Consider the following 27,166-nt stretch of genomic DNA (forward strand, 5'->3'; position numbering starts at 1 on the left):
TTTATTCATATTGAAGTACTATCTGCAAGTTCTAGCTATCTAAGAGGAAAAATAATCTTTATTAGTTAATGAATAATTAACTTAGTCAAGTAGAGAGGTGGACTGATGCACACATAAAGGTAATGTGAAATGAGTGTGGTTACATGGGAAGTTTTCCCAAGTTTACAATATTGTTTCCTGGTTTCTTTTTTGCCTAACTTGTAACTCCTGTCTAACTCTTAACTATTTTCTGTGAAACCCGTTGATGATATCTGATTTCTAATCAGGAAGTATTCTTTGCTTATGAGTTGTGCTAGTATCTAAGCTAAAAGATAGGCTTTTGAGGATAGCCACGGTGTCAGTATAATTATGATATTAAACCGCTGCTTTCAGTTAACTGGAGTCAGCTCAGTAGTTACCAGCGTAGGATTTTCAGTGTTAAAATTATGAAAAGAGAAAGGATAATGAGCTTATTTCAGATGTGTTTTAAAAAGGCTGAGACCATTAAGAGAAGAGTAAATCCGAAGGCCAGAAGAGACCATTATATTAACTATCTTAATTTGCTATTAAATGCAGACTGTAAAATTTCATAGTCATTTTTCTGTTGAGCCCAAGAGCTTCTGTTTGACTAATGTATTTGTGGTGTCCAAACTTTACCACCAGTCTTCAAAGGCTAGATGAATAGACTGACCAGGCAAACTTAGCCCCAATACTAGAAATACATATCCCTTTCAATTGTGATGGGACACAGCGATACAGACTGGGATATCAGAATACTGACCAATATCCAGTTCTGATGAAAAGGGGAGACCAAATGGTGTTTCTGCAGTCTCATATGGACAGTGTAGAGGCAGCTCTGCTTCTTCTTTCAAAGTGGTCAAGATGTGATTTCTTGTTTTCTTTTCTTTTTCTGGATTTTCAAGGTAGTCATAATATTGAACATGTATTCATTTTAGGTTCCCAGATTTCTTAGGGTAGCTGGAAATTCATGTTACATAGCAATGACAAAAGGACACATATAGTACCTCTCTATTGACTTGTTATTATCACCTGTCTAATCACAGCAATATTATTGGCATGGGTTTAAACTCGATTCTTTTCAAGTTACAACGATCTCCTCTGATGATGACCTATTCAGATAACCATTTTCTTATAAATCTAATTGGTCAAATCATTTGCCCCTGGCCTACATAGACTGGTTATCATCATTGGCCTCTTGATAGGGCATTCAATTTTGAATGCTATGGGCTTGCTTCAGTAAGTACAGATTTTTTTTTTATTTCTTTTTAATGGTGGGTTGCGAATAACTTGCCACAATATACAAATATTTCCATAAGCACCAAAACATTTGTGGGAGACGAAGTTGATTTTTAATTCGAAATAAAATTGACTTTACTCACTCACACTTTCATAGTCACATTCCCACAAGCACCAAGACAGATGTGTGTTCAGGTGCTGTCAAGATTCCTTGTTCTTTCCAATAACACAGAGGAGAAGGGATGCTCACCCTCAAGTTCCAATTATGTCCTTAGCTTGATAATGTGCTGGGTTTGGATATACACTTTGTATCTTTTAGGAGCTGTAGCTGTGAACTCTAATCTATAAAATGTTAGGATTTCCATGCTGCCCTTTGCATCATTGTTTGGGTTTCTGGGGGTGTCAGCCCAACCTTTATCAAGCTATTAGGCTCGAGTCCTCTGTCTTCCTGAACCATCTGTCTTGAGAAGTGACACTGAGAGGTACAGGGATCTTAATGACCTGCTGTCAGCACGTGCCTTTCTGTTGCCCTCCCCCTGCATCTTCTAGTGTTCCCACACTCAGACATTACCATTCGTTCCCCCTTTACACCAACCTTATCACTTATATTATAGTTCTCCACAGGTGTAATTTATCAAGGTGGACATTTCTATACTTAATTGACTTAGTTTTGCTGCTTGAAAGGTCCAAATACTCTACGTTGTAAAAACCTTTTCCTATCAGCACACTACATGGACCAGGTCATTTTCCAGGCATTCTTCTTGCTGTTTGAAGCTAATGAGGACTTAGCCTGTTCAAGAAGCAGCAATTCTGCTTCATTACGTACTAAGACTTGAAACTTTTTCCCCCCTTGTAAGAAAGCTTTCAGCATGTGAAAACCTTTTCAGCTCAGCGTTGATCACTTACTTCAAGTGGATTTGAGATCTATGCTAGTTAAAGGCCTGCTCACAACTGTCAGGCTTCCTGATGAAGAATTTCAGTCTCTTCCTCTCCATTTTGCTTTTAGGTATGTCTCAATCCACTGAATAGGCCTGACATTGTTTCAGTTGAGCTATTTGGAAACTTAAGTTCAGTGGGACTTCAGTTGATTTGTATTGAATGTAACTCTGTACTCCAAATGTGAGATGCTTCTTAACTCTCCACAGAGGTTTTGAGTAGCTGTGTTCTCCCAGAAATTTTATTCATCCTACTTGAGTGTTTAACTCTTATAGCTTCATTGGACATTGAGGGGTTGTAGCTATTGTGTAGGTTCACCCGAAAGTTGCTACCCTTGATGTACTGTAGCAGGGAAATAAAAGGTATTCTGGGAGTTACTTGTGTTCCTATTCTTTCTTCAATCTGCTTGAATGGGTTTTGCCACGTAACACCATAACTTCTGTTTTATGCCACAAACAGTGAAGGCCCTTGCCTATCTGGGTCTTGCTTTTTAAATCAGGTACCTTTATCGGTTTTTATGGTCCAGTTAGCCTATTGATCTTTATTTTTAACCACCTCTGATTATTACAATCTGGTATGCTGGGTGGGTATAATTTAAAAAGTAATCTGTGTGAGTATGATTGTAGCATGGTAGGTAGACAAAGAGCAGGTGCACTTGGGAAAGCCTGTGGCATGTTAATAAGATATTACTGCTTCCCTTGGAAAGTCAAAGCAAACTTAACAGCAGCAGCATTCTGCTAAATTTGTGAACTATACTGCTGAACACTGTTTTCCCCCTCCAACATTCATAGTGTTTTAGGTGCAACTGAAGCTGTTTGTGGAGTTAAAAGGTTTAGGGCTCATTCTATTTGGTTTGGGACTATCCAGTGTATTTAGTATTCAGTCTACTGCCTGCTGCAACACTGGCCAGGTTGGAGAGCCGTGTATAGCACAGGGCTGCTGTACAGTGGTATACTCCACTTGCTGATCTAAGTTATCGCTGATGAATTGCAGTCCCTCTTCAGCCTCTGTTTGATGCCTGTACGGGCACTGTGGGACTGGGCTGGACTGGTAGTAAGTACTTTCATTTGACTATTCCCGTGTCTAGTCTTTTTTTTCTGTGCTGGGCACTCTTATTGCCTGATATGGGTGAACCGTGGAAATCCAGTTCTCACTAACCTCATTCGTAGACATCCGTAGGCTAAAGCAGCACCAAATCATTGTCCCTTAACAACAAGCTGCCTAGTATGGCTTGCTGCGCTCCTTTGGCTCAGTCTTTAGTTGAACACACAATGGTCCTTTTTGGTGCCAATTACCTATTTTTTTTGCCCTTAGCAACTGTAACACCAGGCCCTTCACCTGCGCTCATAGTCTGCTCGTGAATGACATTTCCTGTCTATGTAGTCCCTCTGATTCCTTTTGGTATTCAAGCCTGTTAAATACTACTTACTCTGGCCCTGGAATCAGTTAACATAAAGGGGTGGTTCTGGTTGGGATTTATCTATGGTTTCCCTGCCCTCTCAAAATAACAAATACTGCTATCCTAATCTGATCATAAAGGGGTTTTTTGCTGTTACCATGGGCTTGGGTACTTCATTTCCCTCATATTTTTAACCGAGACTCTTTGCTACAGCACTGGTTTCATATCTCAGCTGTGTCTTCTCCCCATCCCAATTTGGTTCCTGGTTTTTGCCAGTCACTCACTGTTTCTGATATACTTTAAAGGATGTGGTTAGTCTTTTGATGTAGGTTACAAGATATCCACTACTTCTTATTTTTGTTTCTTCATCATCCATGAATTTTGCTTGACTCTCTAGGCCTTCATTATAATAGGTTACAACTTATACATAAGATTGTCTTCATCCTTATTAAAAAAGCATGTGAAAATTCATCTCCCAGTCTTCCTGTAAAATGTTTCAACTTTTCAGAAATGATCTACAAGCTCACCCAAGCTGCTACCTGGTGGGGCAATAATCACCTTTAAGAGGTGACTTCATCCTTCGTATACTGTTTGAAGTTGTCTTCATTATAATTATGTTCCTTCTTGTTCTTGAGCACAAATGCAGCTGCAGCTCCCAGTAGTTTCTTCTTTATGAAGAGCAATATGAGATATGTGAGGGATGTATAACATAAAGGCAATCTTGATAACATAGCAAAGCCTTTAAAGTACTGCAAGACTCATCAAGTCCATCTTATTAGCTCATTTTTAGTTATTGGATTAGCTTGCATCCTGAATTGAGCACAACCCTGTCATCTACTATTCTGGTTGCCTGAACAATTTGATTTTGATCTATATTTTACCCTTCCATTGCAAATCACTCATGTCTCCCTGTTTAAACGCCTAATATAATTTGGTACTGTTCTAACTTGACTGGCATCTAATTTCATTTCAGTAATAATTTGCTCATTTCTGCTTTGCTCGTGATCCCTGGCACTCTGTGTTTAATAATGTGCTCTGTCACAAGGTTTTTGCTTTTGGTTTATTTCTTTTCTAATGGTGTGCAGGGAGATCATGTACTATATTCTCCAGGACACTCATAAAGTCCTGCAAAATGTGAGTCACACTAGATGTGTCTGTTCCGGTTTGAATTTTCCCCAACTTTTGTGACTCTTACTGTACCTGTTTTCCCTGCTAACTTGCTGAAGCTGGTATTTGCTCATCACATAGTAAGTGATCAGCCATCTCCTTCTGATTCTTCTTCACATCCAGCATGACTTGAATGACAGCCTGTGCTTCACTTAATTTATTTTTTTTTTCTCTTTCATTCTTGTGTTATCTCTTTAAAGATGTCTACCCCTTTTTCTGCTGATGCCTCCTGTTCCTGGACGTCGCTTAACACAGTTGCTCTTCACAGTCTTTCTGCTATTTCATTATATTCCTTGGCTTTGTATTCCTCTACCTACTGTTGCAACTTCTACAACTCTTGCTCTAGGGCTTCAGGTTTTTTGTTTTTAATACTGTTTTCAGCCCTTTCTAATCTTATGTTTCAGCTCCTATTTTTGGCTCCTTTTCTCATACATCACGATGTCCAAACAATCTAATGCTATTCAGATGCTCCTAACTTATTTTCCCACTCCATGTTTACTTTAATGCTCTCAAAAAATCATTCTGCATTTCTTAACTGCCATTACAAAATATCCTCTGTCCCTGGATTGGGACTCCGCTGAGAGCGCTGTGCTTCTAACCAAGAATTTATTTTGCCTGGTTTTTGAGATGACAAGACAGAGGGTGGAGATCCTTTCAATCCACCTTTCCTGAGTATTTCCTGACTATTACTGGTCAGGCCACCATCCCTTGGGTAATTCCATAGCTCTCAATAATGTAGCTTACTTGGACATTTGAAACTACCTTACAGTGAAGCAGTGAAATCAAAACAACTTCTTTTACATTAATTGTTTAGACTGTTGATGCTGCTGTGGACTGACAGTGAGATGGTGTTTTTGTCCTCCATACAGACTTTCAGCAGTCCTTAATTGCTTAGACTGTCCATGTTCTCTATCATTTTTTTTCATCCAAGCTTTACAACTGGCCTTCAGAAGAGGTAACCAAACTGATCAAGTAAACTTAAGATCAAATACTTGAAATGCATTTTCCATTTAATGATAACAGGACAATGCTTCATAGAATCATAGGATACCGGGTTTGAAGGGAACTCAAGGATCATCTGGTCCAACCTTTCTTGGCCAAAGCGCAGTCTAGATGAGATGGCCCAGCATCCTGTCCAGCCGAATCTTAAAAGTGTCCAGTTGTTAGGGAATCCACCACTTCCCTGGGGAGATTACTCCAATGGCTGATCGTTCTCATTGTGAAAATTTTTCCTCTGTCCAATCGGAATCTACCCAGCAGTAACTTGTTACCCATTGCCCCTTGTCTTTTCCATGTGACTGCTTGTAAAAAGGGAGTCTCCATCTTCTTTGTAGCCACCCTTTAAATAAATTCTTCCCTAAGCCTTATTTTCTCAAGGCTGAACAATCCCAGTTTGTATACTGCCATGTATACTGATACAGACCAGGAACAATTCTGTGGACCCAGTGCTGAAGGAAAAGAGCAATGAAGTGGTGTTTCTTGCAGTCTAAATGTGCCATCAGATTGGTTGATTTGTTTTGGTTTGGGTTGTTTGTGGGTTTGGTTTTGGGTTTTTTTGTTGTTCTTTTCTTACAGAGGTGCCTATTTTCATCAGCTTGTTTATCTGTAGACCACCCATCACAGTGCAGGAACTTAGTGTAGCAAAACTCAATGGGAGACCTCATTGGAAGAAGAAGGTGATACTTATTTCACAAAATTAACTTAATTGGTTGAATAATTAATGCATTTGCACTCACCTTTTCATAGTTATAACTCACTTATGCTCTCATACCTGTGTGATAGGTACACCTAAGCGTGTGTGCTAAGTGGTCTGGCCAGGTCCACTTGTGTGGAGCATAGAAGACAAGGGACTCCAGCTGTTAACTGAGTCCTCATCATGTCTGTTGTGTTCTTTATGGTTAATGTCAGCAAACTGGTTTTAGTCAGGCTGTTTATTTGTTTGGTTATGACATGATAGCCCTTCATACTTTGGGGTTCTGAGATTTCTCAGATTCCCTTGGAAATGCATGCTATACAGCAATATTAAAAGAATACGTATGTGTGTATATAGACAGATTCTTCTTAATAACGTCTTAATAACTTCTATCTAAATACTGCTATGATAGTGGTATTTTTGGCCTTTTCTGATTGTAATATAGTGACTCTACAGTTTTAACATTGAAGAGGCTGCTGTGCTTGCTAGTGATTTGTTCTATTGCTGTTACTTTTTAAAGTATTCATGCTATTTCTCATTTGGACTTGTCTAACTTTAACTTAATATCTCTCCCTTTTGATTAAACAGTTCTTGCTTCACGGTATTTTCTACCCTTGAAATAGGTTTGCTTCTTTAACTAAACAACATCTTTTGATAGATGAAGTAGATGAGTCCCCTTGCAATTGAAATTAACTGGGAGTAGTTTATAAGTAGTCATTTCTATCAAAGCAGAAATGAAGGGCAGAAATATGTTCTCGTTTGTTTGGTTCTTTTTTTTTTTTTTCTTTTTTCTTTCACCCCCTATTTAATATAGTGGTTGTTGCAATGCAATTGAAAAGAGGTCACAAGATGAAAGTGTGGGTTTCTTCCTGAGGTGTGATGGACAAAAAAGGTGGCCAGTCACAGGACCTGAGTGACCTCCTCAGTCCCTTGGAAGAGGCTTGGCAAGGTCCCTGCTGAAACAGGCTGGGAGCTCCTGTACAGTGCTGCTTCTGCTTAGAGATACAAAGTGGGCAATGTGTTTCCAGGTACTTACCATTTTCCACAGCAAAAGATCAGTGTTCCTAAAATCAGGATGTCTGTCATAGGTGACTCCTTTACAAGGTAGCTAATAAGTTACTTTTTCATTCAAAAGTTTTTCATTAGAGGTGCACTTTTCCATGACACCATTTAAAATCTTTACATAGGAAATGTTTCCAGCAGTGCAATTTGCAAGTAAAAATCATTCAGTTTTTAATAATTGTTATTACAACAATTTGGTCTAATCTCATGGATAGTGCAGAACACATAAAACCTCACTCTATATAGACTGTGTAATCTCAGTCTGAATAGTAGCACATTTTATGGTGGAATCACAAGATGAAATCTGGCATCTTTTTCGGTGTTTATTTTCAGTGCTTTTTGTCCTGAGAAGCCTAGCCCATCAGGGCTTTCAACAAATAGCATTTTTCTTTTTCTACAGAAAATATGTTGTCTTCTTACTCCAACCTTGCCAAAACCCCAGACCTTCCTCTGTGATATTTCACTGAAGTTGAAAGCCGAAGTCCCTGGTTTTGTTTCCAAACATACCTATTCTTTGTCACCAAGGGTTGCTGTGTGCTGTCATTCTAATATTATTTGTATTCTGCACTGTATTGCCAGGGTCAGCAATGAAGCATGATTATCTTGGGATCTAATGAAATAGTTTCCTGTCTCCTGTAATTCTTGCAGTGGCTCAGACATTTCACCTTTTGACCCATTGGGACTAGCCTCCTAATAAATATACTGCTATGACAGCAGAGCTGTCTCAATTGTTTGCTGTATTTCCAAGAAATCAAAATATTTTAAACATTTTAACATTTTTGCACTTCTCCCACATGATGTTTTGTTTTTTTTTTTTTAACACAGCTCAATAAACATAGTATGTGTTGAATTTAAGTCTCACATAGTATCTACATGAATTTTATAGTAATAAATTATAGCATGCCAGGTAACATATTTAAAGGTGATAATTCAAATATTTTCTCTTCTACTACATTATTTCTGATTTTCAATATTTTTTTTTTTTTAATAATCTCTCTGTCATGGCACATGAATTTAATCAGCACAGCGTAACTGGTGGACTTTACCCTAGGCATAGCTATGATTCTTGATTGCTCTCACTTCTATTACTGTTCCTCTGATCTCTCTGGGCACAGTTTCAGCATGTGCCTGTGCTTCTCAGCTGTGAGATGGCAAGCCATGTGTGACTGGCCCAGCTGAGCTGCAACGCTGCTCCTGCTGAACAGACCTTCGTAAAATTGCTTGGAGCACGTTAGCAAAAATGGATTGAGTAGCCCTGAAAAAAACCAATGAGTTGCTATTTTCAAAGCAGCCTAAGGGTTTTGGACAGTCTTTTAAATCAAAAATCCATCTCCATTTCCTGGAGTGAAATCACCAGCACTGGGGTGTGATTAGGTGTTTGTGCATGTAAATACACAACGCAGTGTCTTGGTGATATTTGTGTCATAAACAGCAGAGTCACAATGAGTTCAGTTGATCTTTTTTTCTTTGAACTCTGTCCTAATCAATTTCTTTTAAGAGACATAGCATTATAAATCTCTAGGTTCTGTATATTGCCAGCCTTTTCTAATTTGCATTGTGGCAGTGGCATTTGGTAGCATAATACTAGAAATTTACTAAAAACATTTCATTCCATTCCCCTTTCTCCGATTTTTCCTTCCAAGCCATGCTTTACAAAATCTCGTCACAGCTCCCAGTGATGTGTTAGCAGTTTGTGGAGGTTTGCGATTCATCCTGTAAAGGGAAACCAGTGCCTGAGAAACTCTTGGAGGTTGCTTGGATTCACTGACCCCTGCCATGCAGGGCCAGCTCAAACCCCAGTATTGTGGGGCAACATGGTACAGAGATGGCTGATGAGCTTTCTAGAGGCAGCCTGGGTTGGCTTGGCCAATGTTGGATTGGGTGAAGAAAATCCTCCTGGCTTTTGTGGGGCCTTTTGACTGTGCTCTGCTATTTGAGGACATTTCAGCTTGAGTGCAAGATCATGCTTCCTGGACCTTCTCAGCCCAGCCTGTTTGTTTTGCTAGCAAGCCCACGAAAAATCAGAAATGCTGAGAAATGTGGTGCAGAACGGCACCCACATCCCATCCTGGCTGATGGTGCTGAGCCCTGTGAGAGTCTCTTCTCTGCCTTCCTAGGGATGCTGGTTAATGGGGCACTGCACAGCTGTGTAGAGTGTGTCAGTGTTGCTACACACACAACGGTACTTGCACACAACTGCACTTACAGGATTTTCTAAAGTGTGTTGAGAAGCACTCATCCTTCCAGTTTCCTACAGTCATTTAGGTAGGGTGGCTTTTGTTTGCTCTGCAATGTCCCCCTTTGGGTACACAGACTTGAGAGTGGTGGAGTTTGACTTAAGTGTCATCTGCATAGATTTTATATGGAGTCACCACTGTCTTTAAAAGGCTGGCTTATAGATTCCCAACAGTAAAGGTAGGTATAACTATGTTTTGACACAAAGGAGTATCTATGAATCCATTGCAAAAGAAGTGTGTTGTTTGATGACACAATGTCTTTTTTGTGTATCTCATTTCTGTTGGTGTGTGTTTCTACAAATGCACTTGTAGATGTGCTGCAGTTCAGAGGTTCAGGATGTTTTGTGGATAGTCAGGCTTTAAAAAAAAGAAAAGAAATCATCAGTCCTTTCAGGAGTTGCCTCAAAGTGAGAGCAAATAGGGAGCTCTCTGTCCCCTTCTGATGTTAAAATACTTCAATTAACTGACATATCTTCCCAATGTGGATTTGTCTGACACTCTCCGAAGGCTCTTTGTCTGTAAAGCAATGAATGGAAAATGAGCATCCCTACAGGCAGCTTCATCATCTCTATCAGATGTCGTGTTGTGATAATATTTTTTCATCTAATGAATCATCAAATATGATTCAGTGTAAATTGTAAATGTAGATTAGAAATGCTCTTCAAGTAATGGAAATGTTTCATAACACAGAGTATGAGAGGATATCAATAAATGGAAACTGCTTATGATAACTTGTTTTGCACTGAGGAGGTCCTGGTTCTTTGGGATCTCAATAAGAAAGGTGCACAATGCTTAAAGCTGGTTAACTAAGTTATTCAATAATGGGTGGAAGTTACAGAGAGAGTGACAGCAATCTTGCATGCCTCCTGACACTGGGGCCCTGCGTGCTGTGGCATTGGATGAGCCCTGGGTGGCTCATGGCATGCTGTGTCATTTCCATCCGTGAGGAGTGTCACCAGCCTTTCTGTTCAACTTGTGCTCTTCTAGGGTCTTGGTCATAAGAAATGTTCATCAATCACTGATAGCAATCAAGTTTGGAAGGGGGACTTAACTTTGAAATGTCCTCGGATAATATGCTCCACTACCTTGTATCAGTAAAATTATAGTTCTTGTACAGGTGCACATAATATTTCAAGGACAAGACAATGCTTTATAAATATACTTAAAATTGATTATACATTGTATATATACACATTATCTATGTATTGATTATGTGTACACAGATTAACTATATTATTGTGTAGAGTAGTCACATGGTATCTGTGATACAGAGGCGTACACTGGAGAAGTTGTCATGGCTAGTCTGCTGTGTCTGGTTGGTATCACAGGCTAACCAGAACACACCTGCATATGTGAGAAGAAATCACAGAATCACAGAATGTTAGGGGTTGGAAGGGACCTCGAAAGATAGTGTAGTCCAACCCCCCTGCCAGAGCAGGAACAACTAGAGTAGATCACACAGGATCTCATCCAGGTGGGTTTTGAATGTCTCCAGAGAAAGAGACTGCACAACCTTTCTGGGCAGCCTGTTCCAGTGCTCTGTCACACAAGGAAGCAAGGGTGTGGGTCACTGACTCCTTGTACCTCAGTCTTCCAGCTGCACCACTATAACATTGAAGGAGGAGTAGAAACTTGTGAATTGTGATGTATACCTTTTGGCAAAACACCTTAGACTCATTTGCCCCGGGAAGCCAGTGTAGTTCAGGTAGTACGAAGAGGTCTTTTAATGAGTTGTTAATGTTGGAGAGGGGTTTTTTGGGGGGTGGTTTCGTGGTGGTGGTGGTGTTTTTTTCCTTTTTTTTTTTTTTTTTTTTTTAAAAAAAAAAACCAAAAACATGTCCAAAGTAAGGCAAACTGTTAGTGCTTCTGGAGACCTTATGGAGGGGGGTAGGTGATGCTCATTTTACAGAATCTCTAAGATGCCTGATTTCTACCTACCCGCACTCATTCTGTTAGAGATTTAATTCACTCGCACTCTCATATACATATACTTTTGAGAACCAAGACACGTATGTGTGCACAAGTATTCTCATCAGGATCATTTGTGTCACACAGGATGGGGGACATTGGGTACTCATCATGTGTCTTGAGTTCTTATTGACTAATAAGGACAAACTGTTTTTTGTATGCATTAGGAGTGGATGGCTGTTTTGATATCACGCATCGTGTTTTGTTTCATTCATCCACAAAAATCCTGAGTTTCACAGTTCTCTTTTTCCTTATCTGGATATTTTATTGCTCCCATCCTGTTCTTCATTATCTTCACATCTTATCTTTAAGTCAGTTTGTTCTTCCTTTTCTTTTACACATATATGGCACTCTATATCAAGTAACTGCTAACTTTCCTTTTAGCCCCTGTTCTGCTGTTTCTTATGGTGTGTGTGTGAGCACATGTGCACACATACACAAATATTTTCTTTTGTACTTCATTTGTCCTGATCTTAATACTTTTGTTTTAAATCTCTTCAGAAGAGTAGGAAATCATTCGCCTTAATCATTTGTAGAAGGCATGGATATTTGCATTCTGTTGTGCAAATGGCCATCTGACTGGTACTGGAGTACATTCCTTTACAGTTTGCTAAGTATCAAGTTCAGAGATGTGTGAAAGCTTCCTTTCTAGAAAAGAAAAGGAAAGCTCCAATATCCGGTGCCGCGACAGATTTAGCTTGCTAGCTAAGCACTCCCTTGCTGGCTGCTGACTGGGGTGTTCTCCTGTCTGTGTTGCTGATCCTCTGCTCTGCAGGAGCATGAGCATAGCTCCCATGGATGGGTGTCAAGGGAGGAAAGAAGACTTTCCATTCCGTGAAAATGTCTGTTGTGAGAAGGAAGACCTTAAAGGGAAAATTCTGATGATGCTGGTGAAGTTGTTTGAAAGCCTTTGTGAAAACAGGACTGAGAGAGCTCTGTGGCAGCTGAGATTGACAGGTTTTGCTGATTTTCAAGAGTTAGTTGTTTAAACTGTGTGCAATTTGCTTGCAACTCCCCCATGAGCAAATACAGTGACTCAGGAGCCAGAATACAGTATATCGTCCAGAAATAAATACCCAGGGGTAAAATCTGTGCTCCACTGAAAGCACTGGTTACTTTCTCAGTAGAACTAGAGAAGTGATGGATGCTTGATTTGCATATGCTTATGCAATTATTTTACAGTGTGGAAGACCGGTCACCCTGAGACAAAGCTGCTGACAAAGCAAAATAATATTATCCTCTTAAACTCGTTATCCTTTGCAAATTGCTTACTGGGAGACAACTTATTTTACAAATGGGAGTTTTCATCATCAGGCAGTATTATGTATTTAACACCATCAGAGAACAAGGCTGAGAACTAAAAATTTTGGCTGAGGCAAGATGGGCCTATCCTATAAACGTGCCCACAACCCTAAGCGTTGCCTGTTGATTCCTGATCTCACTGGTTTGCATGTGCTTTTCAAATCCCATCCTCGTTGCAGCCACCTTCCTCTGTGCCCATGCAATAAAAGAATAGTGGTGCTGGGGACAGCTGAGTCTTTAGGCAAAAGCCCTGGGAGAGCTGTGCCTGGACAAATGGCTTAGATTGCAGGTTTCTTACTTATAAAGCTAAATCTTGGTTGGACTTCTGCCTTTTTCTTATGTTGGGGTGACATGTGGGAGCCTGATCAGTCTGGAACCCTGCTGCACTAAGACAAGTAGGTATACAAATGCACAGCATGGGGCACGGTCTGCCTTCTTCAATTTATTATTAGGTTGGCTTAGACTGACACATTTGGTGTGAATGCACTTGGAGGAGTGCCAGGCCACCTACCTTCTCATGCAGCCTCAAGTCAGATAAGTCCCTCTCCTCATTAGTAGATCTGCTGGTCAGCGGCGTACACCAAACTCCTTTCCTCACTGTCTTTACTTTGGTTGAATAAATGAGCAGGTTTTTTGTTGAGTATTTTGGATTTCTTTGGGTTTTTTCCTCTTACCCCACACAAAATGAATTAAAGCTCCCTAGGGATTGCAGTGGGGACAATTTATGGCAATCCCATTCTTTCAGTCTCACTTTTTTTTTTTTTTTTTTGGTATTAAGTAGGCAAGCTGTTGTTGCTGTAACATGATTATCAGTACTACCATATGCCTTAAAATCTCACTTGATCTGGAGGCAGGAGATTATCCAGCACTTGCAGTAAGCACCCAGCTGCAATGGCATTGTGTGAAACAGGTGTGTGTGCTGCATTGGTCAACGCTAATGGAAGCATAAAGTTCCTCATGGTAAATCTGTGGCTGGCAGCACTCTAATTAAACCTTCCTTTGAAAATAAATGAGAAGTCTGTAATTTTGTTCTGATTTTAGAGAATTTTTCCAACTTAAATTTTTAGGAGGCTTCATAAACGCCTGAAGCAGCAGAAACCTCTGAATTGTCTTTCTCTTTTAATCTTTTGATTTAGAAATTATTTTTCTAAAAGCTAATGTGTGCCCCCCAGCCCTGAAACTTAAAACTCCAGCTCCAGGAACTGAAACGTGGAGCTTTTTCCTTGTAATCCATTGTCCAAGCTATTTGTGCTAAGCACAACTCTGGTTGCCACATGCTGACATTAAGTATGTCATGTGTGGTCACATTCTTATTAATCACCTATGAAGTAGTTAGAACTGCTGTGCTGACAATTCACAGAAAGTACTGCAGAGAATAGGAATATAAGTTAAACACAGTTAAAACCACAATGGTCTTGCTTTTGGTCTACTTAATTTTTAGACTGGTGTTGAAGACACCTAAGAAAATAGCCAAACATAAGTCACAGCTCTTTCAACTGTATGATCCATGAGAATTGTAGTGTGTACCAGTCCTTCCAGCATAGAGAGTTGTTCCCTTAATCATAATGTAATTTATTTTGGAAAAGGTTCCTGAAGATGATCTTGTCCATCCCCTGCTTGAAGCTCAAACTTAGATGTTGCTTAGGGACCCAGACAAGTTTTGAGTTTCCAAAGATGGAGATTATCCAGCCACTCTGGGCACTTATTTTGGTACTGTGACACTCTCAAGGTGAATTTCCTTTTGTCTTGTGAGAATTACCTTGGTTTCGGGCTGTGACCATTGCCTCTTCCCCTTTCCCTGTCCACCTCTGAGAAGAGTCTGGCTTTGACTTTTCTATCCCCCTTCAGGCAACAGAGGAATGCAAGTAGATCTCCCTTTCCTTAACCTTTTCTACTTGTGCTGAACAGTTCCTTCAGCTTCTCCTTGTATGCCACGTGCTCCAGATCCCCAAATACCTTAGCCTTTGACCTACCTTAATCCAGGCAGTAAAGCATGTACTTCAGCATTAGAAGTCTTAGACTCCAAGCATCGGTGAACGTTGGGATTAATCCAGAAGTCAGTTCTTTCTCAAGCAGAGGTCAGCTGTAGACATACAGAGGTTTCTTCTCTAGGAAACCTTTCAGGCACCCCTAGCAATGAAACTCATTTTGTCTTCCTGGGCTGCTTGTTTCACAGGGCTATTGACAGTGAGCCTTAATTAGGGCCCACTGCTGTGCCTGTAGAGTTAGGCCTGCTCCTTCTACTCCATGTGTTGCTTTGTCTTTAGTAACATGCTTTTAATTTACTATTTGATCACCCAGGGCTGCAAAAGCCTTCTGCAACTCTTTATAGTCAGCTTTGGCTCCTACTTTCCTGAATAGCTTACTACTGGATGGCTCCATGGTGTGAACCATTGTGCATGCTGGGAGTGGATCTCCAGAGAAGCCCATCCGAATGCAGTTAGCTCTGCAGGTCTGTGCTTGGGTTATATTACAAGCAGAACAATAAAGAACTAGTCACAGCCAGTTTGGTGTTTTCCAAATGGAGCTGTTACGCTCAGCTTGTTTGGGAAAGCGGAAAGGCATCAAAAGAGATGTTGCTTTTTGAGAGACAAGTATCCCCCCTCTCTTCTCCCATTTAATTTACAAAACCTACAGAAACCTGTCTCTTGAGAGGTTCATGAAAAGTTTCAGAGAGGATTGCAAATTGTTGGAAAAAATAGCATTTATGAGGACTGAGATGTTAGTGTTTAGCTCTGCACATACTGATTGTAGTCAGTTCTCGTTTTTCCCCTGTGTTTGGGGACCCTGTCTAGCTGGTGACTCGTTGAGATAGACAAGCCATAAGGGCATATTTTGAAAAAGTTTGAGAAACACGAAGACGGGTAGAGCAAGTCTTTATGCTTGTTGCTAAATGTCCGTTCAAGGGTAAGATACTGCTGCTTTGGTTATCTGAGACTTTCCTGTGGGTCCAAAAAATACCTTAAAGGAGAGAGGGTTTTTTTGCCTTCTCTATGAAAATGTAGAGAGCAGAAATGCCCATTTTAGCTTCTAATTTGTTTTGTTTGTATGATAAAGGGAATTACTCTGAGCACAACAACTTCTGCCCGAGGGTGACATTTTACTCTGCTTTGAAGACAAGATTGTACTTGTATTACTTGTTTTCTTATTCAAGAAGAGGAGTTTCCTTTCCTTAGAGGAGAAGATCCTGTATTTTGCTGCTTGGTGAAAATACTGCTACTTACCATATACTCAGAATACATAGTTTTAGATCCCTGCTTTTTTTTTTTAATTTGAAAAAGCATAGTACAAAGCATCTAAAGAAGAGGTTACAAATACAATGGGTGTTCTGTTGCTTCTGGGATGCACGTAAATACAGCTAAGCATTTTGCAGCAGAAGCAGCATTTCCTTCTAAATTTGAGACCAGACCTCAGAATCTGTCCTAAAGTGAGGCCCAGCTAGTTTAAAGCTTTCAGGTGATTCAGTAAGCAGGTAACCTGCAGGTGTGTAAGTAGTTCTGCTCTTCAGGGACTATGTGGGAAAATAACAATTAGTTATTTCTGAAATTTGCATTAATGTACTTGAAAGTTAGAACAAACCTAATATTATGACAATAAAACTGCAGTTTTCCACTCATCATTTTTTTATATCTGTGTGGAGCCATACTCCTTACATCTGCAGCAGACACTGATACAGGATTTCTCCATTGTATTTTTTACCCTAATGTACAAAGAAGCAACTTTCCTTTCTCCAACCAACATCACTGGTGTGCATCTGTGTCTAGGACATGGCTATGTCCCTACCCCCTTATTTCCTTCTTTCTCTGAGGGGCATTCTGGGAAAGCAGCCTCCACTTCCTTATATGTTGCTCTGGGATAGCACTAATTTGTTGTGATAAGAGTCCTTCCTTCCTCCCCCTTGTTGAGCCTTTGCAGCTGGAAATAATCTTTCCCTATACAATCCTACAGTTGAAACTTCTCTCCAGCAGGAAACTACAGCAAAAGTACTAGCAGCAATGTAGAATGCAGTTGGTAAACTTCATGGGTTTTTTTTATTATTCGCTAGCAACATGACTTTGCTTAGACCACTCCTAAAATGGACTATAAATGTGGTCACTCTATGGAATGTGAGTTTACAGGTGAGGAGCTAATGTGAAATAACTAGAATGTCCTGGCAGGCTGACCACTCTTAAAGAATTAAATTTTGGCATACATTCTTTGCAGCTTTATTCAAGGAAGTGCAGGAGAAGGAATTGCAATTATCTCGGCCATTTCATAGTTAGAAAAACAGAAAACAGGAAAGCAGTCAGAAAAGGAAAAAAAATAGTTAAACATGGGATTTTGCTGTTTACTGAAGAGGTAATAGAGCCTCCATGGAAGCATGTTCCACCTCAGACTTCAGACACATTTTGTTTGGGAAAAAAAAAAAAAAAAAAGAATATCGTTGACAGTCTTCCATGTTTGTTCTGGTAATACTTCTATTGGCTTTAACTGGAATTTTCTCATAGCTGGAGACTGGCCTGGTAACACTGAGAACTCATGTAAGCACCAATATAGACATTGGTGCAAATGTTTTGTTAATAATTTTTGTTAATAATGTCTGAATTATTGTGTTTATAAATATAAAATAATTATTGTCCATATTAATTTTGAACAGAGCTGCTTTAAAATTACCAGCATGAACATAATTAGTTGTGTTGTAGATAAGTGATACTCTTTGTTACAAGCTTTCCCTTTTTATGTGTTTTCTGTGCCTGGAGGGAATGCTCAGGACAGGGAATTTAAATCCTCATCTGGAGTGCTGTTAAAGGCAATTAAATGGAAATTCTTATTCACTCCTTTTACTGGATTGCTGATGAACAATGGAGGTTAGCATTGAATGTTCATTTTCATGGTAGTGCTTTCTTGTTCCTGTCTATAAATATTTCTTAACAGTTGCATTTAGGAATATTTTTGTTCCTTATTTATAAAAAAGTGGCAAGGTTGTCTAAGGCCTCACACCATGGCATATTGATTGAAATCAGCACAATATGTACTGGGACTGCAGAAGCATGGCGGTGTTTGTAGCTGAGTTGAATGTAAATGCTCATTTTCCCCAGTAGTTTCTGAAGGCTTTGTTGATTAGCATCTGACAGATGAATTTCAACAGGCCTGTAGACACTATGGAGATCTACTGAGAACAGACAGAAGGCATCCACATTGTGTACACTTTTATCCAAAGCATCCTTGGGGAAAAGACTGAATTGTTGACATTTGTCCTACTGCTCTGCATTTGTAAACAGTCTCAGTATTACTTATGTTTTCCATGTATCTGATCTCCTCAGCATTTCTGGCATAGATAAAACCTTCAGCATGCTGGTTTGCAAGTCTTTTTTGCAAGTTAAATCTCTCTTGTAGATATTAATTTACATAACTTTACCATTGCACCAGTATTTGCGTATTATTGAATTAAGTTGATTAAGTAAGCTGGTATTCGTAAATAAAGTTAAATGCTTTTTGCCTTTAGGAGATAATAAAATAACCTTTTCAAGTAACATTTATGGATTTGTCATGGTTACCTATACTGTGCTCATAACTATAGTATATTGTATCTCAGATCGTGAATGGGTGTATCATAACAGTCCTTTTCACTGCGTAGCAGATACTGTCCTCTACGATTTTCAAACGGGAAGTTGAGGAACAATTTTCTTAAGGTTGTATCAAGTGTCTGTAGCAAAACATGACTTAAAAACAGCTGTGCTTTAAAGTTTAACTTTCACATTTTTCAGAAGGCAGACCAATCTCGTGAGAACAAAGGAAACCACAGTTTGTCAGCTTGCTTTGGACAGAGTATAAAACATGTAATGTTTTTTCCCCAAGATGGGACATAAGAAGTAAAAGGCATGTTGTTACATTAAAAAGAAAAAAAACCCATACAAACAAATAAAAATCGTATTCATATGTGGTATAGAGCATAAAACTAATCATCTTGAGTCTGGGAATTATGAAATGACTAATGCTTAGTTGCTTGGGTACAACTGAATTTTGATCAGTTATGTCATATTTCTTTTGATTGGGAGACTAGTTAAGTCTAGGAAGCTTGTTTGCTGTTCTGAGCTGAAAGAGAAATTAGTGATGAGATTGAGCATCTTTCTATCTTCTGCCTCTCTGTAGGAGAGTTCAGCATCCTGCTTTCTTGAACACAGGAAGAATCAGACAAATGGGACACTTCTGTGTGTTGATTGCAATATGCCTATTATTTGCATTTGAAGACTTCAATTCAGTATTGGATTCCAAAAGGAAGCCAATTGACCTCTCTCAGCCATCTTAAATGAACATCAGGAGGTCATGTCAACTACATAAAGATTTAGTCTAAATTATGAATAAATTTTAGAGGCATAAAACTTTTCCACTTCTTAAGAAAACAGATATGACTGGAGCCCATCAGTCACTTCTGCAAGGACGTTGTTAGCTGTTGCACCTCAACGCTGCCAAGAAACACAAATTGAGTTTAGGCCCAGCGCTACCTCCTGTGTTCTTCGAGAATAAAACACAGTCCTTGTCCAAGACCCTGGACAATCTGTGTACCTAAAGTGTGAGGGAGCAGAGAATGACAAATCAGAACCGAGCACTGAGCATATGCCTGTAAGAAAGCCCACGGAGAGATTCCCACTTAGGCTGAATGTTGGCTTGGGTTTCCTAGCAAAGAAACTGCTACATGCAGGTTGATTTCAACAGTGTTCAGGTGAGGAGAGTGTAACATACTGGAGGTAAGTTAAGGAAATAATGTGCCTAAACGGAGCCACATCACATCTTATGGGGCTGGTTTGTACCAAGTGGTTTTGAGGAAAGGGCTAGAGCCTGCTCAGCCACTCGCTCCCCTGCGCAGCCTTGCCTAGATGGGATTTCCTCGCAGACCTATTTCTTAGCAGAAAAATGTCAGAGAACTCTGAATTTTGACTAATGAATTGTGAAGAAAGGAAAAATATTATATAGTTTAAAAAAAAAAAAAATCTCTTATCTGAAAGAAAAAAGTGGAATTGCAAGTGACCAAGGGAATATTCAGTGATAAGTGGACACTCAAGTTGCACCACAAAATAAAGTCTATCCCTGACATTAATCCCTGTTAGGCATCTTTAGCGAAGTTTTCCATCTGTGGTGCCATACTGACATTTGCCTAGGATGCAGGCTACCCTCTTGGATAACCCTAAACTTTTTTTTTATGCTTTTCTGTTAGGAATGTGGCGTAACTAATACATAATACATTCTGCTTTGCAGCAAGTTAGCAGCTGAAATAAATAATCTTTTGAACAAGTTCAATTGTGTTACATTATGCATCAGAAAAACTACATTAAGTTCAAAGCCATAAAGGTAGGCTGCCTGCTCGTCCTGATAGCAGTCAGGTCATGTTTTATTGCTTATTAATCATCACAGACTAGAAGAGTGATTTTGTATGCAAACACTTCAGAATCCCTGCTCCAGGAAGTGGCTAGTGAAAACAAACCTGAAACTCAGAAATAGCGTGCTTCATTACCTACTTATGTTTTTAGCTGATCTTTTGCATATGTGCAGCTTTCTACACCTAAATTGGACATCTATGCTTTCTTTTTTCCTTCTTTGCTTTCATGTGCTAAATATAATTCTCATTTTGCAGACATTACTTCATGTCACTCACTGTGCATTAGCTTTCTATTGCTGTTCATATTCATCATACAAATTTTCTTACATATGTTGTTTGGAACAGTCATATTTTTCTATTGCTCTTTTACAATTCTGTGCCGGTTTTATTCACTCCATTATTTCTTTCATGCTAGTTTCTTTCTGACACTGGGATTTCCATCTGGGGTTATTTAGAGTTCAATGGCAAATGGCCTCTTTCCTCAAAAGTTACACCTTTCTTCATGATCAGAGTGACCTCTTCCCTGTATGTGTCAACTGTTGCCATGCTTTATCATGTACTCAAATAACTGATCATTATTTTATTGTTCTCAAAGTTCGAATTTAAGTCACGCCTAAAAAGTAATGATACTGTTATATAATTCTCGGGTCTCAGAATATATATACAATGTTTAATGGCATCTTGTTACTCAGCTTTTATGACCAACTTACAAAAAAATTATCTCCTAACTCAGTCAAGAGCATCTTTTCAAGCCAAGTCTTGAGAGAAGTGATAGAGGACTAGGACAAGGTGAAATTCAGACTGATCTCTGTTAGGACAGTCTTTGTCAAAACTGTAAACATGGCTCAGTTTTTGTAGCTGACTGAAGCTATTGTGCTTACACTGGGAGGGGGTTTCTGAAAGGAATAGAAGCTATAAAGGGCTATACAGTTCCTTCTGAGTCCTAACTCGAATTTGAAAATGATGTGCTGTCAGAAAAGCTCTGCAATGTGATTGCTGAAACTAGGAGCCACCAAGGGACCAGTAGTGATTTCTAAGTGATTTTAATGAGTGGTCATACCAAGCAAGGCAGCACCATACTGAAAAGAACTGTGGTAATTAACTAATATACCTGCAAGATATAGTACAGCACCCATTCAAAATACTATCGTAGAAACAATGCAAGTGAGCGAGTCGGGCACCATTCCCACAGTTACAACCACAGTTCTTTGCTTCTGCAGTTGCTTCTGGCTAGGTCAGAGAACTCCATGGTATATGTTGACATACTTATCCTAACTCAGTTAGAAAAGATGGAATAACATGGAAGAGCCTGGCCCTGCTTTTGCCATCCTGGCATCACCTGAAATTCAGTTTAGGGAAAAGCAGGACTTTTTTGCTTGCTTTTTGATTAAAAGACATATTTTGTTCTTTTCCTGTTGCATAATTTCTAATTAATCTACCTATGATTTTTTAACATATTGATAGCAGTTTAAGAAAGAAATTGAATAGCATAATACACAGTAATGTTCAAATTTGGTTTAATAGGAAAAAATGTTTTAAATTTTCTCTGACTTTTCTGTAGTCATAGGTACAAGGAAACGTTAAGTACACAGTAGTTTTCTGTTATACTATGCACCCTCCCCAAAATCTGTGTTCATGGCCATTCTTAAACATCATACATACTAAAATGCGCCTTCAAAGTACATTTGAGGAAAATATGGTATGCACCTGGAAGACCATCATCAGTGAGTACTGGTATTTACCTGGTACTTTAACTATAGTTCTCTGGTAGAGAGAGCCCCAGCTCCCATTTCTGCACGAGCTTCTCCAGCCATGTCAGTCCTACCTGCTGTTCTGCTGTGTTTTGATTATTTTTTTTTTTTTTCCCCCTGGATGTGTGGCCTTTACATTTGTCTTGTAGGGTCTTTAATGAGTGGTGCTTTTTGCTCAGTCTCAAATTGGGAACAGTGAGCCATTGAATATAAGTAGAGTAAGATATGATTTATTAGCAGTGTTCTTGAAACAATCTCCTTAGATTCACAGATATAGTGACTGAATCAGTGCTTAACAGTTTCATTAAATTGAATTTCTTATTATTTGGAAAATCCTATTTCGCAAGTTGCTGATGCTTGCTATTTCAGTAACTTGCAGTCTTTTGAGAAGACAGCTGGGTTAATACATTATTGAATATTTTTAGAATCCTTTAATGCTGAGTTCACAGGATTTTCTAAGTGAAGTAGACTTAAAAGCTAAAAAGTTTTTGAACTGGATTTTGCTTTGAAGTTTCTAAGGGGCTGTTTCAGTTCTAGTGCCAGTAAAACTCAGACTGTATTCTGAAAGGCTATAAATAGTGTCAGTAAAACAATGGATTTCATTTGGCAAGTAGTTCTTATTGATGAGAAGGCAAAGGAGGCCACTGCTTACAGTGGGTACAAACCTATATTCTGCTTTCTGGTTTCATAGAGCTGGGTAGAAATTGGGCTTTTGGGGAGGATTTCCCACCAAAAGAACATAAATTACCATGACATATCTTTCTCTCCTATATTGGGGAAAAACATTTAAAAACCATGGTCTTTCAAACACACTGTCTTGGGGACTGATCCATTAGAGAGTAGTGTAGGGGAAAGGGACCTGGGAGTCCTGGTGGACAGCAGGATGACCATGAACCAGCAACGTGCCCTTGTGGCCAAGAAGGCCAATGGCATCCTGGAGTGTATCAGAAGGGGTGTGGTCAGTTGGTTGAGAGGGGTTCTCCTCCCCCTCTACTCTACTCTGGTGAGACCGCATCTGAAATATTGTGTCCAGTTCTAGGCCCTCAGTCCAAGAAGGACAGGGAAGTGCTTGAAAGAGTCCAGGGCAGAGCCACAGAGATGATTAAGGGGGTGGAACATCTCCCTTACGATGAAAGGCTGAGGGAGCTGGGTCTCTTTAGCTTGGAGAAGAGGAGACTGAGGGGTGACCTCATTAATGTTTATAAATACGTAAAGGGTGAGGGTCAGGAGGATGGAGCCAGGCTCTTCTTGGTGATGGCCAGTGATAGGACAAGGGGCAATGGGTGCAAGCTGGAGCGCAGGAGGTTCCACATTAACATAAGGAAAAACTTTTTCACTGTGAGGGTGACAGAGCACTGGACCAGGCTGCCCAGAGAGGTTGTGGAGTCTCCTTCTCTGGAGACATTCAAAACCCACCTGGACGTGTTCCTGTGTGACCTACTCTAGGTGGTCCTGCTGTGGCAGGGGGGTTGGACTAGATGATCTTTTGAGGTCCCTTCCAACCCCTAACATTCTGTGATTCTGTGAATTAAGATATATGAGAGAGCTTTTGCCTATGTTAGGCTTAATTTTCTTAACATTAGAGGACTTCTTTTGGCTTTTTCCAGAATTAGGCCATATCTTTTTCAATCAAATGTCTATTTTTAAATTACCTATATATTTAGAAATTTCTTGAATGCTTAAATATTGTTTCTCTTCAGCAGAAGCAGAAAACACTGCATATAAATGAAATGAAGGGGCTGTCAAACTCTGTGTTTAGCTTACCAGCAGAATAGATGGCCACTACTTAATACTCATCTCATTTATCTTTCTTTCAAGTTATGGGAACCCTTTTTTCATACCATGAAGGCAGCTCCTAGAACAAAAGAATGTTGAAAATGGAAAGCAATTTAGAAAGATTTGTCAGCTATTTATGCTCTTCAAAACAAACCACACGTTTATTTTGCAGAACTAGAGAAGAAACAAATTGACGAATTACCAGCTGGCCTCATGCGGGAGAGTTAAACACTGGCACTAATTAATGGCTAGTTAGCAGAGCACCATCTTGATCTCAGTGGAGGTCGCCTGGATAGGGGCCATAAATCCATAGTGCAAATGAGAACAGCTTCAAGATGCTTCATTTCAGCTAAATCAGATGGTGGCCCTCAGCTGCTAGGAAGCTGCTAAGGCAGTATTTATTAGGTCAGAGTTTGGGACTCACACATCTATTTCATTCCTGCTGGCTATGCAGCTGCTCGTTATTGTTGATAATTTTTCTAGGGCTTCAGCAGTTTTATCCTGTGCACTGTTTTATTCTTGCAGGCATTTGGACAGTCCTTCTCGATTCACCGCAAAGTGGCTGAAGATGGTGAAACACGTGAAGAGACTCTCCTCCAGGAGTCTGCGTCAAAAGAAGCTTATTACCTCGGGAAGATTTTGGAGATGCAGAATGAGCTGAAGCAGAGCAGAGCGGTGGTCACCAACGTTCAGGCAGAGAATGAGAGACTCACTGCTATTGTCCAAGACTTGAAAGAGGTAAATGATGGTGTGGTGGGAGCAAGGGGCTGAATTTTCTTGGAGTATAATGGATGGCATGGCTCTGAGTCATGAAAATGCTACAAGAAGTAAAAATGCTCACTTATCACTTTGTCGTCATCCCAGAAACCACCTGACCTGAGAGGGCTATAATTTAAAAAGGGAAAAAGTATAACTTTTATTTTTAAACAACAAAACTAAAAACCTACAAATACAATAAAACCCAATTTGGGAAGCTATAATTTCCGAAGCACTCTTAGCACTTTGCATTGTATTTCATAGCGCCTACTTATAAATACATAAACACATTTTCTGCACACTTCTGTTACTCATAGAACTCCTCTCTTTCTCAACATTCACATCACTTCTCAAGTGTTCTGTATTGGCTAGAACTAGTTTCATCAGTTTTCTTCTAATGTAGAGCAAAATTAAAATGCTCATGTTTAGAAAATGGGTAACAGTAAGGAAACCAAATAGTTACTGGCCATACGGGACACAGTGGTCATTGATTAAGTTCAGTGGAGAATTTTGTAATATTTAATAACTTGTCTTTTTTCCCTTGAAATCTGGAAGTTTAGACGAAAGGTTGTTTTACATACTATTGTTTCTATATCTCAGTTAGTGGAGGACTGATATAATTTTACTAGTTTATTTTTTCTGGGTTGATGGTTGGTTCACACAACTCATGTAGCAAAGCTCAAGACAAGACCATACACAAGAGGAAGGCGGCTGTTTCCTTGAGCTTTGCCAGCAAATTGGCTCTTGCTCGCTTTCTTAGACTCTTAGACGCACACATCTTAAACTCACTAAGATGTGTGCGTCCCACTGCTCTGGCCAGCTTTAATTATGGCAAAACAGAGGATAAGGAATAGTGACTATCAAGTCCTCATCACCTGTCCTGGGTTCCTCATAGATTTGTGACCATGTGCTTATTTTGGAAGTGCCTTTTGTGCCCCTGAGTTGAAAACTTTTGTCTCTTCGGCTCGTCCCACTCCTGTGAGTCACAGTGCAACGCTACTGATTATTCATTGCTCTCTAGTCTTCTGCCCTGCATCTAGGCTGTTTTCGCAATCTAGGTGTCTGAGAAGTTGCACATGAGTCTGCTGTGATCTTGATGGGCTGCTCATCAAGGTGCCTTCAATGCATACTTTTATCCTTCTGCCACTCTTATAGTGCTTTCACACACACATTCATACCAGTCTTACTGTTTTCTTACAAACCTCTACAGATTCAGTTTTCTAAGCAGAGCAACTACCTGCAGGGGAAGGCAGCACTTGAAAGTAACCTCACACCTTCTGTGCTTTCCCCAGGAATGCTTGGACATAGGGTCTCTTCCCACTGACCAGCTGCTGTAAGAAGTCTTTCCTAAGAGATTCTGGAAAGTGGTTCTTTCATGTGAATTTAACAAATTAACAACAATTATTGTGTTTTCTGTAGCTGAGTAGAATGGCATCCTTTTAATCTGCAGGAACCCCTGGGATAAGGTCACCCAGGACTGGGTCCTTTGCTCCCATTGAACATTCTTATTTAATAGTTGTACTGGACTTGTCTGTAATACCAATCAGGTTTCAGTAAGAAGTGAATCTATACTATTTATTCAGAAGTTCCAATTGAAATACATGATTGTAATTGCTGTTGCTGTGGTTAACAAAAAAATAAAATAAAATAAAATAAAGTTTGTATCTACTCATCCTAAAATCATATCCTAAAATCTTCTTGGTAGCAGGTAACCAGTTGCTGACACACCTACCTCACCATTTGCTTAAAGTTTACGGGTCCTGATGACCTGGGGTTTAGTCACAAATGAGCAACCAAGTTAAATAGATGTTTGTCTTTGTACTCGATTCCTTCCTCTGGGGTCTCCTTGGGATTCCTTCAAATGCAAATCTCCCTTCCATTTTCTGCCATGATTATTGATCTGTAAGTTATTCAGGAGGCAGTTTCAGTATCTGTCCTCCCTAGAATATTGATTGTCCTCGTTTGGAGATAATAGTAACCCTTAGTGTGAGACCAGCTGCAATTATTCCCTGTTCTAATTCGAAATAGAAACAAGCCTTAGTAGTTCATTGAAGTGCAAGAAAATAATTTATTTGAATGAAAATAAGGCTCATAAAATGATTGTTATTATTAAGATGATGTTCAAATCCTTGACTATGTTGAACTTTTATTTTGTGGAACTACAATCAATGTATTTAAACATAAATGGGATTAGTACACTCAGTTCATTACCAAGCTTACACCTCACACTATTATGATTAATTACTTGAAAATAATAAGAGATGGAGGGTGACTGACAACTACCTAGTGCTCTTATGGATCTTGTCACACTGAATTACACTGGTATTTCAACTTGTACTCAAAGGAGTCTCGCCCAGCTCAGTATACCTTGGTCCAAACACATAAATCCTAAGGCTGCAATGTCCAAGTGCCTGCAGAAATGAAATGCTGTTCTGCTCTAAGTCTTTATGAATTTTGTCTGCTTGGTGCCTGGGTATTGCTAATAGGAAAAGGCAGACTTAACTTACTCCAATTCTTGACAACCAC

General features: G+C 39.6%; 1 protein-coding gene across 5 annotated transcripts in view; it reads left to right on the forward strand.

Annotated features, from left to right (window-relative positions):
• Positions 1 to 27,166, forward strand: part of BICD1 (BICD cargo adaptor 1) — a 180,177-nt gene that overhangs the window by 73,055 nt on the left and 79,956 nt on the right. For all 5 annotated transcript variants that reach the window (XM_086467579.1, XM_086467568.1, XM_086467598.1 and 2 more), the window contains exon 2: positions 24,410 to 24,622. In XM_086467579.1, coding sequence (XP_086323705.1) covers positions 24,410 to 24,622 — 213 coding nt within the window. The remainder of the gene's footprint in view (positions 1 to 24,409; positions 24,623 to 27,166) is intronic.

The sequence above is a fragment of the Leptosomus discolor genome, chromosome 1 (assembly GCF_034619465.1).
Source record: "Leptosomus discolor isolate bLepDis1 chromosome 1, bLepDis1.hap2, whole genome shotgun sequence".
NCBI classification, from domain to species: domain Eukaryota; kingdom Metazoa; phylum Chordata; class Aves; order Leptosomiformes; family Leptosomidae; genus Leptosomus; species Leptosomus discolor.